Source organism: Notechis scutatus, chromosome 5 (assembly GCF_049901735.1).
Source record: "Notechis scutatus isolate UNSWTSFEM ecotype Mainland chromosome 5, rNotScu1.2, whole genome shotgun sequence".
Taxonomy (NCBI): domain Eukaryota; kingdom Metazoa; phylum Chordata; class Lepidosauria; order Squamata; family Elapidae; genus Notechis; species Notechis scutatus.
In genome coordinates, this window is record NC_142013.1 from 53,160,466 (window position 1) to 53,174,346 (window position 13,881).

The window sequence follows — 13,881 nt, forward strand, 5'->3', positions numbered from 1 at the left end:
TCTGCCAGCAAAAACAGGTTCCCGATCTCCGTTTTCAACTGCTTCCTGCAACCCTCTGCCAGCGAAAACGAAGCTCCAATTTCACTGGCAGAGGCATTGTGGACTGGTCCTTTGCTGTTCCAGGGCAGCCCTCTGGGCCAGATCTAAGCACCCTGCTGGCCAGATCTGACCCTGGACCTAGAGTTTGACACCCCTGATCTAGCTATTCTAACTTTAGAACTCATGATTGAGCTATTGTTTATTATATTGTAGATTTGATGTTAATTTCTACTGACCTAAACTATACGATAGAATTTTTAATGAATAATAATTATTAATAATTTCAGCAGGTGGTTTTATATTTTAAAGTAGGAGTATATATCACATTTATTTATTTGACAAATTTACATAACCACCCATCTAATCCAAAGAACTATGGGTGGCAAACTAAGATAAAACATAAAAGGTAAAATGTCTTTACAATCTAATTTGATTTGTGCAGACATGATATTATTCCGATTAAAATCGAATTCCGATATTTTGGGTGGCGCGGGCGGCGGCGTGAGCAGCGGGCGGGCGGCGTGAGCGGCGGGTGGGGGGTCTCTTTTGGCCGGCCCGATTTTTTTCAGAGGGAATATCATGCCTGTTTGTGGTGACTTGATAGACACAGTCATGCCTGTACTTGTGGAAACAATATATACGGTAAGTGGTTTGTCATTGCCTTTTCCCATTGTTTTCGTGATTTCTAGCTGCCTCTCCACCTAGATGATATCAGAAAGCTAAGAATTATAGTTTTTATTTGATTGTAGTGGTAGTGGTATTTTTTTGTTTACACAAAGTCTATTTTATGTTTACATTTCTAGCATTACAACAAACTGATGCATAGACAACTGGGGCGGAAAAATTATGTAAATTATAATGATAATCCTAATAATATTTATGCATTGTTCTTTTAGATAATGCATATGACCCTGATGTAAATGCTAAACAGATGTGGATTGACAAAACAATTATAAATGAGAATGTATGTTTAACGTTCATGGATAATGGGAATGGTATGAATGCAGATAAATTGCATAAGATGTTGAGGTAAGTGAGGTTTACTTCCTATTCATGCTGAACACATCTTAGAATTTAAAAATATGATTGTATACATTTTGTCCTCAACTTACAATCATTGACTTTGCTTGTCAAAAGGTTGCAAAAGGTGATCACATGACCCCTGCAAAAGAAGTGTGGTGATCTTTAAAATTGGAGGAAGGAGACAGAAGATGTGTAGCTTTATCCTGCTATATTTTGAGCCTTTGGTATAAATACAATATATAGTGTGGTCCTACTTTCTCAATTTCAGATTATATAATTTATAATGTACTATACAGGTCTAGCCATATTGTTATATATCAATTATACCAAAAAGTGCTTCTAAAATATATTTGTTAACCAGAATTAAAGTTGCTTTGTATTTCAGGTTAAGAGAAGAATATTCACTTGGATATTCAGTTCTTATATGAGCAAAGTAACATTAACATTCTTTTCATCTTTCCAAACCCATTTTAGTTTTGGCTTCAGTGACAAAGTTACACTGAATGGCCATGTTCCTGTTGGATTATATGGAAATGGATTTAAATCAGGATCTATGCGTCTGGGAAAAGATGCAATTGTTTTCACCAAGAATGGAGATGTCATGAGTGTGGGCATGTTATCACAGACTTTCTTGGAAATTACAAAGGCAGAACATGTAATAGTTCCCATCATATCTTTCAACAAGAACAATATCCTTTTGGCGGGTTTTTTTTCTAAAGGAAATCGATGATTTAAATCTGTATATGTCCAAGCAGATATACTTTTTTTACAAGCTCTTTAACTAAAAAAATGTTGCGTTGTGTTATATAAAATGTATATAGATAGTCATTCAAAAATTGGGTTTTCTCAAGAAAGGTAGCTAAGAAAGCATAGGTGCATATAGGGAGATGTTCGGTTTATTCTATAACAATACATAAAATTCCTCCTATTTTGATGTGGAGAGGCACACATTCAACTGGAAGTTACTTATGTTAATAGAAAAAAGAGGGTAGTGTTTCTATAATTATCTCTACATTTGATTATTTCCCACAATTCTTTGGAGGAAACGATAAATGTATTAACTATGGTCATGAGTGTATGTGTATTTATGTGAAAACAAATTCTAATTAAAATACTAAGTATTAGGTCTAAGAAAAGGGAGTAAAGAGTTAAGTTTCATCTTCAACATATCTATATCGCCATGAATTATTTGTTGCCTTGCAGAGTTGTTAGGAAAATAGAAGATGTGCTTATTTTATTCTTATTTTGCCTTCTCTTCATTATTTTTTTGTGATTTCTAATTCTGTACCTTAACATACCTGCAATCCTGTGACAATGGAAAACTCCTTTGCCCATATGAATGAGCAATCTGTTAGCTAAAGATACTTGGGTTTTTTTTCCAAAATGTAGGTTAAAGTAAGGAATGGGAAAGGAAAATTCCAAATCTGGAAGTTGTAGTCTGCCTGTTTGCGTAACATTGCCTAACATAGGTAATAAAAACAAGAGTTGCCAGAAGCAGCGCTTCATATTTTGATTTTTGTCATGCATGCATGTCTAGTAGCAACAGCTCCCGTAGCTTCTGGTGCAGTTGATTTCTCTAACAGTAGTCTTGATTTCACTAAACCAGCAAGGCTCAGGAACAGTTTTAGAGCTGTTTCATGGGCAATTCAGTAGAGCCAGGAAAGCATCTGCAGTTACTGCATATTTCAGGGTACAACCTTAAAAGTTGTTTTTGTGAAATAAGACATAGACTTCAAATGTATCAATATCATAATCTTTTAATACAAAAGGTTTGAATGTTATGTAGATGGATTTTGCCCGCAAGCAGGATATTTGTAAACATTCAACCTATAGTCTTCATTTTCAGAAGACATGATACCAAATGTAATAGAGGGGGCTGGTAGTATTTTCTCACCCATATAACATGAGATTTCAAATCTGACATTCAATTTTTGTCTTAAATTCACTGTATATACTAGTGAGATCAGTGCTGTATAATCTACTTTGTAGGCAAAAGTGTTTGGCAAAAAAAGATACAATTCTGTGTCCACATATTAGAAGCAAAATATCTAAATCTTCCCCTTTGAAGTTCAATGATTGCATCTGTGGAAAAGTTGAAAAACTGGGGCCAGGAAATGGCATGAAGTCTTAATAGAATGCCGAGCATAAACATTTCACAATAAAATGTATTATCTCATATCCAAAATTCTAGAAATATAATCTGACAAAAATGTGGTTGCAGGCCTGCTATTTGAGAGAAAACTGCAGTTATTATAGCTTTCCATTCTTATTTCATCTGATGGGCTTCTAAGGAACAAACAGGAGGAACCAGAAGTATAGAACAGGAATAGGCAAGTTAGAAAACAGAGCTGAAATTACAATTACTAGACTATTTTCTGGTTAAAAATTACATTATAAATGTATGATCTATGCGTACAGTTTTAAATATGTATGGTGCAGACCGTAATGCAAAAAGCAAAGAAAAATGTAGGTTTTGGTCTTGTATTGAATCAGAGATTTTCACCGTTACATTTCCTAGCTCTTCCAGAACATAAGATCAAAAGATGTCCAGATATCAGCAGAACTGAATCAGGGGTCCTTGGTGCTTTCTGAGCTTGCTTGTTTTCTTGAAGATGTTTCCTTATCCTAACTAGGTAACATCATCAGTACTAGTAAAGGACTGTTTGCTGTCAGTTTATATTCTGGTGTTTTGCCTGTGTGGGTGGGAGTTGTCCTAGAGCTGTGATAGTGAACCTATGGCACGCATGCCGTAAGTGGCATGCAGAGCCATCTCTGCAGGCACGCGAGTTGTCGCCCAGCTCAGTTCCACTGAGCATGCATGCGTGCCTCCTGCCAGCCAGCTGATTTTCAGATATCTGCCGTGCATGCATGGTGGGGTGGGATGCATGTGGAAGATTTGTGTGCAGGGGGTGGGGGGAGCACGGGGTGTCCTGCACACATGAACAGGGGGTCGCGGGTGCATTGCATTATGGGTGCAGGCATACTATTGTGCGTGCACGCACACACTTTCGGCACACGACAACAAAAAGGTTAGCCCTCACTGTCCTAGAGACTTTTTTATTCGGCAGTTTGCTGACGAATCTTTAGCAGAACTGAATCATTTTGATATTTGAGTTTTTTAAAAGTGCAGGAAATGCCCATCAATAGCTGTCTAAATTCAGAAATGATTCATCTGATTATAATAGACAAATTTTATAAAATTGATACGTATTACATCCTTAACACATTTTACGGAAAGTGATGAAACTAGATGAATCAACAGCCAGTTTGAAGGCTATTCTGGATCATTCCTTGTTTTCTACTGAAGAGGAGCTGCTTGCAGAACTTGATGCAATTATAGGGAAAAAAGGGACACGGATTATTATTTGGAACCTTCGAAGGTAAGAGGAAATTTTAACATTGATGATGCAATGATTGATATATATATATATATATATATATATATATATATATATATATATTCTGAGGTTCTCGTATTTGTATATTGTTTTCTGATCTGGTTCTGAAGTCTCATTCATCATTTGTGTCTTCCGCCTCTGAGAAGCACAGAGCGGAAGACACAGCCTGAGTGATGAATGAACTTCACAAGCTGTGGATCTTTATATATATAATATATATATATATATATATATATATATATATATATATATATATATATATATATATATATATTCTTACTTACATGTATGGTATTCAGCTTTGTTCGGGTATTTTCCCACGTCATTATAGTTGTGCTTTTAAAGTTGTAGCAACGTTTCGGCAGAATCTCATCTGCCATCATCAGGGTTCTGTATTGTGTTTCTTCTGTGAGTCAGACTTTCACAGCCGTTTCAGTTTTAAATTTGGGGCTAGCCTACTGCTGTGCCAGAATGGTTTTTTCTTCATCCTGATTGGTTGGGAGTCTTGGTCTGTGTTTATTGGTCTTGGAGTTTGCTATGTTCTGCTTGATTGGTGTTTCTAATATCTTCTGTCTGTTTTGTGGCTTTTTTTGTCTTGATTGGCTGGCAACATTGTGTTCCTGTATTGGAGACTGGTTATAATTTTCTTCTTGGTTATTTTTTTTTTTTACAATCTTTACAAACCAAGAAGAAAATTATAACCAGCCACATGAGCAAAGAGATACAACAGACGATCATCCCAAGAGAAAAATCTTCCAGATGCCCCAAACTATACGGCCTCCCAAAAATACACAAAGAAGGCATACCTCTCAGACCCATAGTCAGCTCCAGAGGAGCACCACTACAAAACCTAGCTAAACATTTAGCAAAGCAGCTACAGCCTCATGCTGAAGCAGCAGCTTCACATGTACATAACTCATACCACCTCTTGGAAATGATCAAAGATCTACACGTGGAATAAGAAGATCTGCTTGTAAGTTTCGATGTGGTTTCACTATTCATTCAAGTCCCGATAAAAGAAACTCTTGAAATCATCAAAAATAAATACCAACCAGCTAAACACCTCATGGAACTAGCAGAGCCCTAGCTAATGCCACCCACAAACCCAAACTATGGTTAAGATACATCGATGACACATTTGTGATTTGGCCCCATGGAAAAGAAAACCTAAACAATTTCCTAACACACCTAAACAGCACACACCCCAAAATCAAGTTCACCATGGAAACGGAAACAAACAACTACCATTCCTAGATGTACTAATCTACAAAAAAACAGATGGCACACTAGGACACACCATATACCAGAAGAAAACACACACCAATAGTTCAACGGTTCTTCCAATTAATTGCCCAATCCCATCACCATCTCCAGGTGGTGATGATTAGTTGACCTTGCTCCAGATAAAGGTTTGCAATGCCAAGAAAGATCTAAGCAGGCTGACAAACCCTCCCAGTTTATACAATATCAGTTATTAACACTTTCAACACTTTCACACCCACACACCGTTACTCATAGCCAGAAAGAAGCAAAGGAAAGGAGGAAGATCTTGAAGGCTGACACAAAACTTAAGAAAAGAGAGAGAGAGAGAGAGAGAGAGAGAGAGAGAGAGAGAGAGAGAGAGAGAGAGATGTAGATTGTGAGATTGTGGCTAAGAAAAACCACCAGGATTCAAAGTTGATCCAAGGAAAAAGGTTTTATTGTAACATTTCTGCAGAAACGGGGTTCCTGCCCTGGCAGGTGGGAGGAAGGAAAGGCAAAGCTTAAAGGCTCTACTCTTATACCCAAAACTACCCACTACTACTCCCCCCTCCCAGTATACAAATGGCTTGATTTACAATCTATCTTTCAGGATACAAGTTACATTTTATTATCTTTCATGGTACCTAGCTGTAACAGACACTTCCTTATCTGGTATCTGGCATTTCAAAAGCATTCCAGAATGTGTGATAGTTCCCAGCACTTCAAAAACATTCCAAGATCAGTTCTAATCAGTGCTTGAAACCGCATTTCCTTACTTCAAAAGGAAAACCTCCCATTTTCATCTTGAGTTTTGAGTCATAAAATGAATACACTTCCCACAAGATGTAGATATATAGATATATAGATATAGATATATGGTATTCAGTTTGTTGGTATTTTCCAACATCATTGTAGTTGTACTTTTAAAGTTGTGGCAATGTTTGGCAGAATCTCATCTGCCATCATCTGACGCGACACAATACAGAAGCCTGATGATGGCAGATGAGATTCTGCTGAAACATTGCTACAACTTTAAAGCACAACTATAACGACGTGGGAAAATACCCAAACAAAGCTGAATACCATACATATAAATACCATGAAAACTTAAGAATGAATATATATATATAAATATAAATATAAATATAAATATAAATATAAATATAAATATAAATATAAATAATATAAATATATAAATGAGATAATGCTATATAAAATAAGCGAATTTCTATTTACATGATAAATTAATGTGGAATTGGATTGTACTCAGATTAATCTCCAAATTAGGTGAAAGAATATTAAAACTCAGTGATTTGAGTTTACAATATTCCAAATTTAAAATTTCAAAGTTATATTTAAAAAAGCCATGAGTTAAGTTTTTATCCCAGCCACAAAACAAAACATAAGATTTGTTCTGAGCTTCAAACAAAATGCCCTGTTTTAGGAAACATTTTTTCAAGTTTTGAGAAATCTCAATTCCCATGATGGACTTATTGTTTTGAAAACAGTAATTGGCTTAGTTTTTGTTTTTGCCTCCAACATAAAGTAAGGATTGATTTCCAACTGTATCATCAGGAACTAGGTGAGAAAGAAGCAGTTACTTCATTATACAGTATATTCAGGTAGATGTATAGTTGCTGCTGGATTTCAACCACATCTGGTTCAGACTGGATGCTATGTCTATACGCAAATGCATGGAAAGAAAACACTTGTGTTTCGAAATCCTCCAAAAAGCAGGAAAAGTCTGAGAGGCAATTGTACCTCCAACAAATACAGCTGTCTTTACATTACAAACACTAATATTTGGGGGATTTTTCTGATCTACTTCTTAATTTATTGTTAATAATAATTTTTTTATAATGTAGAACATTTGCTGCATTTTTATAAGGAAGTGGGAAGATCAATATTGAGTAATATAACTAGAGCACTACCAGCCTGTGGCCTATTCAAAACTGGGCCCCGCAAGTGGCGGGCCAGTGCACACATGCATGCACACAGCTTAACTTGCACAAGTCAAGGTGCACATGCGCAATGGCCCAATACTTGCATGGCTGGGTTTCCCTTTTCTCCCCCTGCCAGGCTGCCAAGTCACAAAGGTTGGAGATTGCTGATCTAGAGTGATTCTGCTGCTTTGACATAGGTAGCTAAAGATTGTAAATAAGATCTGGGATATGGACTGCTAAGCTTACAACAGCCCTTCTATGCACTGCACTCAAGGATTTTCATCCAAAATTATGCACTGTGCTTTTAGCTAAGAATTTTAACGGGTCATGGGATGAGATTGTTTAATAAGGGGCTCTCTTGCTATAATAAAATTATAGTTGGTGTTAAATCTCTGCATTATGATTCATTTTACAGCATTAGCTATGCAAATACTGTGTGCTATGATAATTACACTGGTATTTCTGAAAGGGTTTTCAAGTTGTTTACTGTAAAATGCAAGTGTCATATTGATGGAACTTTTGGATGCATATAGTATACACCTACTAGTTGATGTTGAGTTTGCTTGCTCTATGCTTCATACAAAAGCAATCTAGCTTTAATTGTTTGCTGAAAGTCACCATTAAATGTTCATTGTCATTACACATTAAAAGTAAGAAGCTTCATTTCAATAGTTAATGAAGTGTATTTTTACTATTATTTCTTGGCTTATTTTTAAATTAATGCTCCTGTGATCTTTGTTGGTTTTCAGGGCTTCAGGAGCCATTAAATCATGCTTATACTGTTGCCTTCATTATTTGTTTGTTTATATTCTTTACAAATAATCACCTTCTTGACCACATTTTCTCTTAAGTTGTCTAAATGGCAGTATAGCATATAATACCACCCTATTTTTGTAGTTTATAGGATAAAAAAGAATGAAGCAAAGGCTTATTTCAACTAATTCCTGTGGATAGAAGACAAATTAGTTTCATTCTGAATTCTATTTGATCAGAACACCAACTACTACACAAAAATGATTTCCCATATTTTCTGCATATAGCTAATACATAATTACTTTATTAACGATTTGGTTAAGATTTCCAGGTGAAGGTATTGCATTGTGTATAATTAGTAATTCTTCTAAAGATTTTGTTTTTTAAGGATCAATATTATATACGGGCAAGTAATTCTTGTATTTTCTTTCACAGAGAGAAAAATGAACAAACAGAATTTGACTTTGATACAGATAAGTATGATATTAGAATTCCTGCAGATTTGGATGAGGTGACAGGAAAAAGAGGCTATAAAAAACAAGAGAGACAAGACCAGATCGTTCCTGAAAGTGATTATTCATTACGAGTACGTATATTCATAACTTGCAGTGCAATATTCCACAGTATATTTGTTACTTCTTGGTAATTGGCTGTATAAAATATTTGGCTTTTAGGTGGAATCCAGTTGACCTTTTAACAAAAGGATTCTTTCAAGAAGGAAATAAAAAATGAGATAAAAATTTTGCACAATCTTTTTTATCCAAAGCAAAATAACTATAATTATTCTGTTTCATAATTGTTGCTAATAAAATTTCTAAAATGCAAAATGAACAGATAAAACAAAAAAACTGATGTAAGTAATATAATAATACTTACAGCAATAGTGGCGCAGTAGTTAGAATGCAGTATTGCAGGCTAATTCTACTGACTGCCAGGGGTTCAATCTTCACCAGCTCTGGGTTGACTCAGCATTCCGTCTTTCTGAGTTTGGTAAAATGAGGACCCAGATTGTTGAGGGTAATATGCTAACTCTGTAAATTGCTTAGAGGGGGCTGTAAAGCAATGTGAAGCAATATACAGTATAGATCTTAAGTGCTATTACTATTGTAAGCCACTATTATTCCAAGATGGCTTTCTGCTGCTGGTGATTTGAAGAAATGGCAATTTGATTTCGGTGCCTTTCATATCAGAATAACTACCTCATTTTTATTCAGCATTTTTTATCCACATATGTAGATGAACATTTAATTATTGTCTGTTTCTATTACATTCTTACATTTTTATAGCTATATTTTACTGGTAGATTATAGTGGATTACAAGTATAGTCTTGTTCCACTTTATGGCTGAATGGATTTTAAATTGTCTGACAATTGTATATGTAGATTAATTAATTTGTTCCTAGAGCAGTGGTGTCAAACCTGATAACATAGTTGGATGTTTTTTGCCCTTGCAAAACCAGGGTGGGTGTGGCCTGTGTGGGCCATATCCGGCCATGGGCTGCCAGTTTGACATGCTCGTCCTAGAGTATCCGTCATGAGGCACACATAACTTTGTATTTAATTATTTGTGTAACAGATATCTGATTTATATAAATGCAAAAATCTAGACAGAATTTCAGTTACATGTTTTGTGAGCTTTCTAATTATGAATGGATTATTGTAAATTGCTCTGATTTCTTTCGAGATCTCAGTACTTGAGGAAAATATAACGATACACTTTAATTTGCTTTTCAGGCTTATTGCAGCATTTTATATTTAAAGCCAAGGATGCAGATCATTATAAGAGGACAAAAAGTACAAACACAGTTGGTTTCCAAAAGTCTTGCCCATATAGAACGTGATGTTTACAAGCCAAAATTTTTGGCTGTATCCTTTATGACTATGGGCTATTACATGTTGACTACGAAAAAATAATATGGAGCAAAATCTCAGTCTGTTTCTCTTTCTGTCCACTCTCAGGCATTATGATATTATTTCTGCAATGAATTTTGTCAGAAATGTTCTCTTTCATATGATTATATTAATTTTGTTCAAGTATATATTAAAATACCCATAGTATTCTGAATTGTTTATGTAGAATTTTAATCACAATCATGTTATTCTTCAAGAATTGGTATAATATGTAGCCCAATAATTTAAATTCCAGCAATCTTCGGACATGCAGAAATAATTTGATAAGAAAAGATCTTTGGAGGTTCTGGACATAAGAAAGCAATTTCCAAATGAGGAATTGGAAAATTGAGTTTGTTAATTATACTATAGTATAATTATAGTGATCAGAGAAAGGCAAATTGCTGAATAGCAATTTGTTATTCTTTTCTGAGCAAATAATTAAGGTGAACTGAATAGTGTAATAATGAAGTGGCTATATAGCTGGATCAATAATGGTATTCAGATTGGATGTTGGTATAGTCATATACCACAAGATTCAATACTAGGCCCACTTCAGTAATTGGACTTGGATCAAAAAATGGCCTTAATAATGCAGAGAAACTAGAAGTAACCAATTGAAATGTAAAAGAGACAAGTGCAAAGTTCTTAAATTAATAAACAAAAATAAAATATGCATATACGATGGGATAACTACCAATAGACATTGTGAAAAATATCTTTGAATAGCAGTAGGTTGCAGTCTGAATAAGATTATGAAGAGCAATATGGTTTGGGTACCAGACTAAAAATCAGGAGAGAGAAAGTTCTAGTCCTTCGGTAACCAAGTGGCTCACTCTTAGCTCAACTCATCTCACAGGGTATCACGTTCACTCCTACCATGAACCAGGATAAATGTTATGGCCAAATTAATCACTTCTAAGATTCTATTCAAAAAGCAGAACTTAAGTTTATGCATATTTATTATTAAAACAATGGTTTCAATCTCCTATAATTCATTTAGCTAAACTTTAAGCATCCTCTTATTCTGGACCCCTCGGTCTCCTATATATCTAGTAAATGTAGCAAATCAGAGATCTAAAAACAGAAATATTAGAATATGCTATTGTATAAAATCCTTTTATATATAATTCTAATTTCAAGGTTCTTAAAACTGCCTTGTAAAATAAGCTTTTTTCATTTACAATGCTTTGTATTAAGAGGAATTTTAAAGATTTTTTTTTATTAAAAATAGACTGCTTGCAAACTGATGAAGTTCTAATTTTATAAAACATTTACACTGATCATTTTCATCTAAGAAAAATTAGATTCACCTGTTTTTTTCTTAACATGCACAAATAAGCCCAAAACAGTACGAATTACTTTTGGATTCAACTGCCGAAACAAAGATCATTATGGGATGATGATGTACCATAGAAACAGGTTAATCAAAGCTTATGAAAGAGTTGGTTATCAGCTAAAGGTGAGACAGATGCATATAAAATGATTTATATGTATATTTTCAAATTGTCAATATAACAAGACTTTTGAGAAGAGAGTTGATACATAAATACAGCTAGTCCTCGACGTACAACAGTTCACAGTGACCATTTGAAGTTACAACGACACTGAAAAAAGTCACTTATGACCATTTTTCACACTTATGACCATTGCAGTATCCCCATGCTCATGTGATTTGCATTCGGATGCTTGACAACTGGTTCATATTTATGACTGGGTCATGTGATCCATTTTTGCAACCTGGCAAGCAAAGTCAATGTGGAAGCCAGATCTACTTAACTGTGTTATAATTTAATAACTGCAGTGATTCATTTAACAAATGTGGCAAGAAAAGTCATAAAATGGGGCAAAACTCACTGAACAAATTTTTACTTAGCAGCATAAATGTTGGGCTCAATTCTAGTCATAAGTCAAGGACTACCTGTCGTAGTATTAAAATCAATCTTGTTTTAAAACTTAAAATTTCTTTCAATTACTTGATAGTCCCTCCTCAATGAGCAAGTAGTAGTTGTGGCCTGGGGGGCCTTTGTACAACTTTGTCTTTGTTGTGCCAGTTCCTGGATTGGGAATCCCTGCTCAGTGCCTGTCATGCCCTAGTCACTCCTTAACTACTGCAGAACTTCTATCTCTTCATAATGCAGTAAGTCAGGTATTTAGGGGTGCAGTTTGGTGGGCAATCCCATATCTCTATATCACAAGCTATGATGGTGTCCTCTTAGCTTCTCCTTCAATTCAAGAAGCTTTTTACTTGTAATGACCTATATTGCATGGGACCAGATTATTTACAAGCTCATCTCTACTAAAGACATCTGCCCATCCCAGTCAGTCTAATAGGCTGAGTTCAACTAGTGCCTTTTAAATAGTGCCCCAAAGGTGACCCTTTTCTGTAGCAGCATCAGTCCTTTCGAATTGTTACCTTCTCCATCCCAGTGTTCGGATGCCTCAGCCCATTATAAATGTAACCATTTCCCCAGGTACTGCAGCTGGGATGAGTGAATTTCCACAACGGGAGGGCATGAATGTGAACCTGATCTCTTATTATTGTTTTTGACAGCTATTTTTAATCTTGTAAGCTGCCATTGTTGCATTGTTCGAATTAAATAAACAGATAAATATACAAGCTTTTACAAAGAGCAGGCAATATGGTGCTATTCCAGATATTTTGTACTTTTACCTTCTGTCAGCATGCCCAGTAGCAAAAAATCGTGCCAGTTGTAGGAACCAGGTTGCCTGCCCTAAATGATTAATGTATTTTACAAAACATACCTTTTAATAGAATATTTTCAGTACGTGGAAAGGTAATTTTCTGTTTTTCATTTTTCTGAATTGCAAATTATTCTGTCTTGGTTAAGTTTATCCTAACCAAGAAAAACAAGATAGCTATCAGTACAAAATATTTGCTAATCTTAAATTATGTGTACTTTTGCATTCATCTCAGTTTAAATAATTTGTAAGTAATTTTAGTCAGTCCATTTTTCACATATTATTTTGAAAATTGAGTTAAAAAATATAAGAACAGAATTATGCAAGATCAACCAATGGGTTGTCACGAATAATCTTATTAGTATAACATAGCACACAGGATGGCAAATTCTATATCCTGGAACATGAATACCAAAGCTTATGATGTTTGTTTCAATTCCATAGATGGCACTTAATTCTGCTTTATCTCACAATAATGACTTAAAATATATTGATAATTTAAACTGACTTTTAAAGAGACTAGGTGTTCTTTACTAGTTACAAAGTATTTCTGGAAACTCATTCTCTTTAAAAGTTAATTTTAGATTTAATAAATGGTTAGAAAATGAAAAATCAAAACACTTATAGTATCTGATAATGTATTTAAATATACAAATTAAATATTCTATAGTCTCTCAAGAATTATATGTCATTGTTCCTTTGCTTCTTTCCATTGCAGCCACATTCTGAAAACCTTGGTGCTCTCCCAAGTTTTCTGAGGTTAAAAAACTGATAAAGAGTTATTAAATGTGCCAATTGAATTCTTTGTTACTATTCACATTGTGGTGGCATCTGTTCAAGAACACCTTTCAATACCACTGTTTTAATCGAGCCTATATAGGCCCAAGATG

At 34.9% G+C, this 13,881-nt stretch overlaps 1 protein-coding gene across 1 annotated transcript in view; it reads left to right on the forward strand.

The window, feature by feature from the left end:
- Window positions 1-13,881, forward strand: part of MORC3 (MORC family CW-type zinc finger 3) — a 42,543-nt gene that overhangs the window by 11,221 nt on the left and 17,441 nt on the right. The window contains exons 3-8 of the mRNA XM_026664217.2: window positions 936-1,068; window positions 1,537-1,751; window positions 4,295-4,442; window positions 8,834-8,984; window positions 10,133-10,264; window positions 11,631-11,750. Of these exons, the coding sequence (XP_026520002.2) occupies window positions 936-1,068; window positions 1,537-1,751; window positions 4,295-4,442; window positions 8,834-8,984; window positions 10,133-10,264; window positions 11,631-11,750 (899 nt within the window). The remainder of the gene's footprint in view (window positions 1-935; window positions 1,069-1,536; window positions 1,752-4,294; window positions 4,443-8,833; window positions 8,985-10,132; window positions 10,265-11,630; window positions 11,751-13,881) is intronic.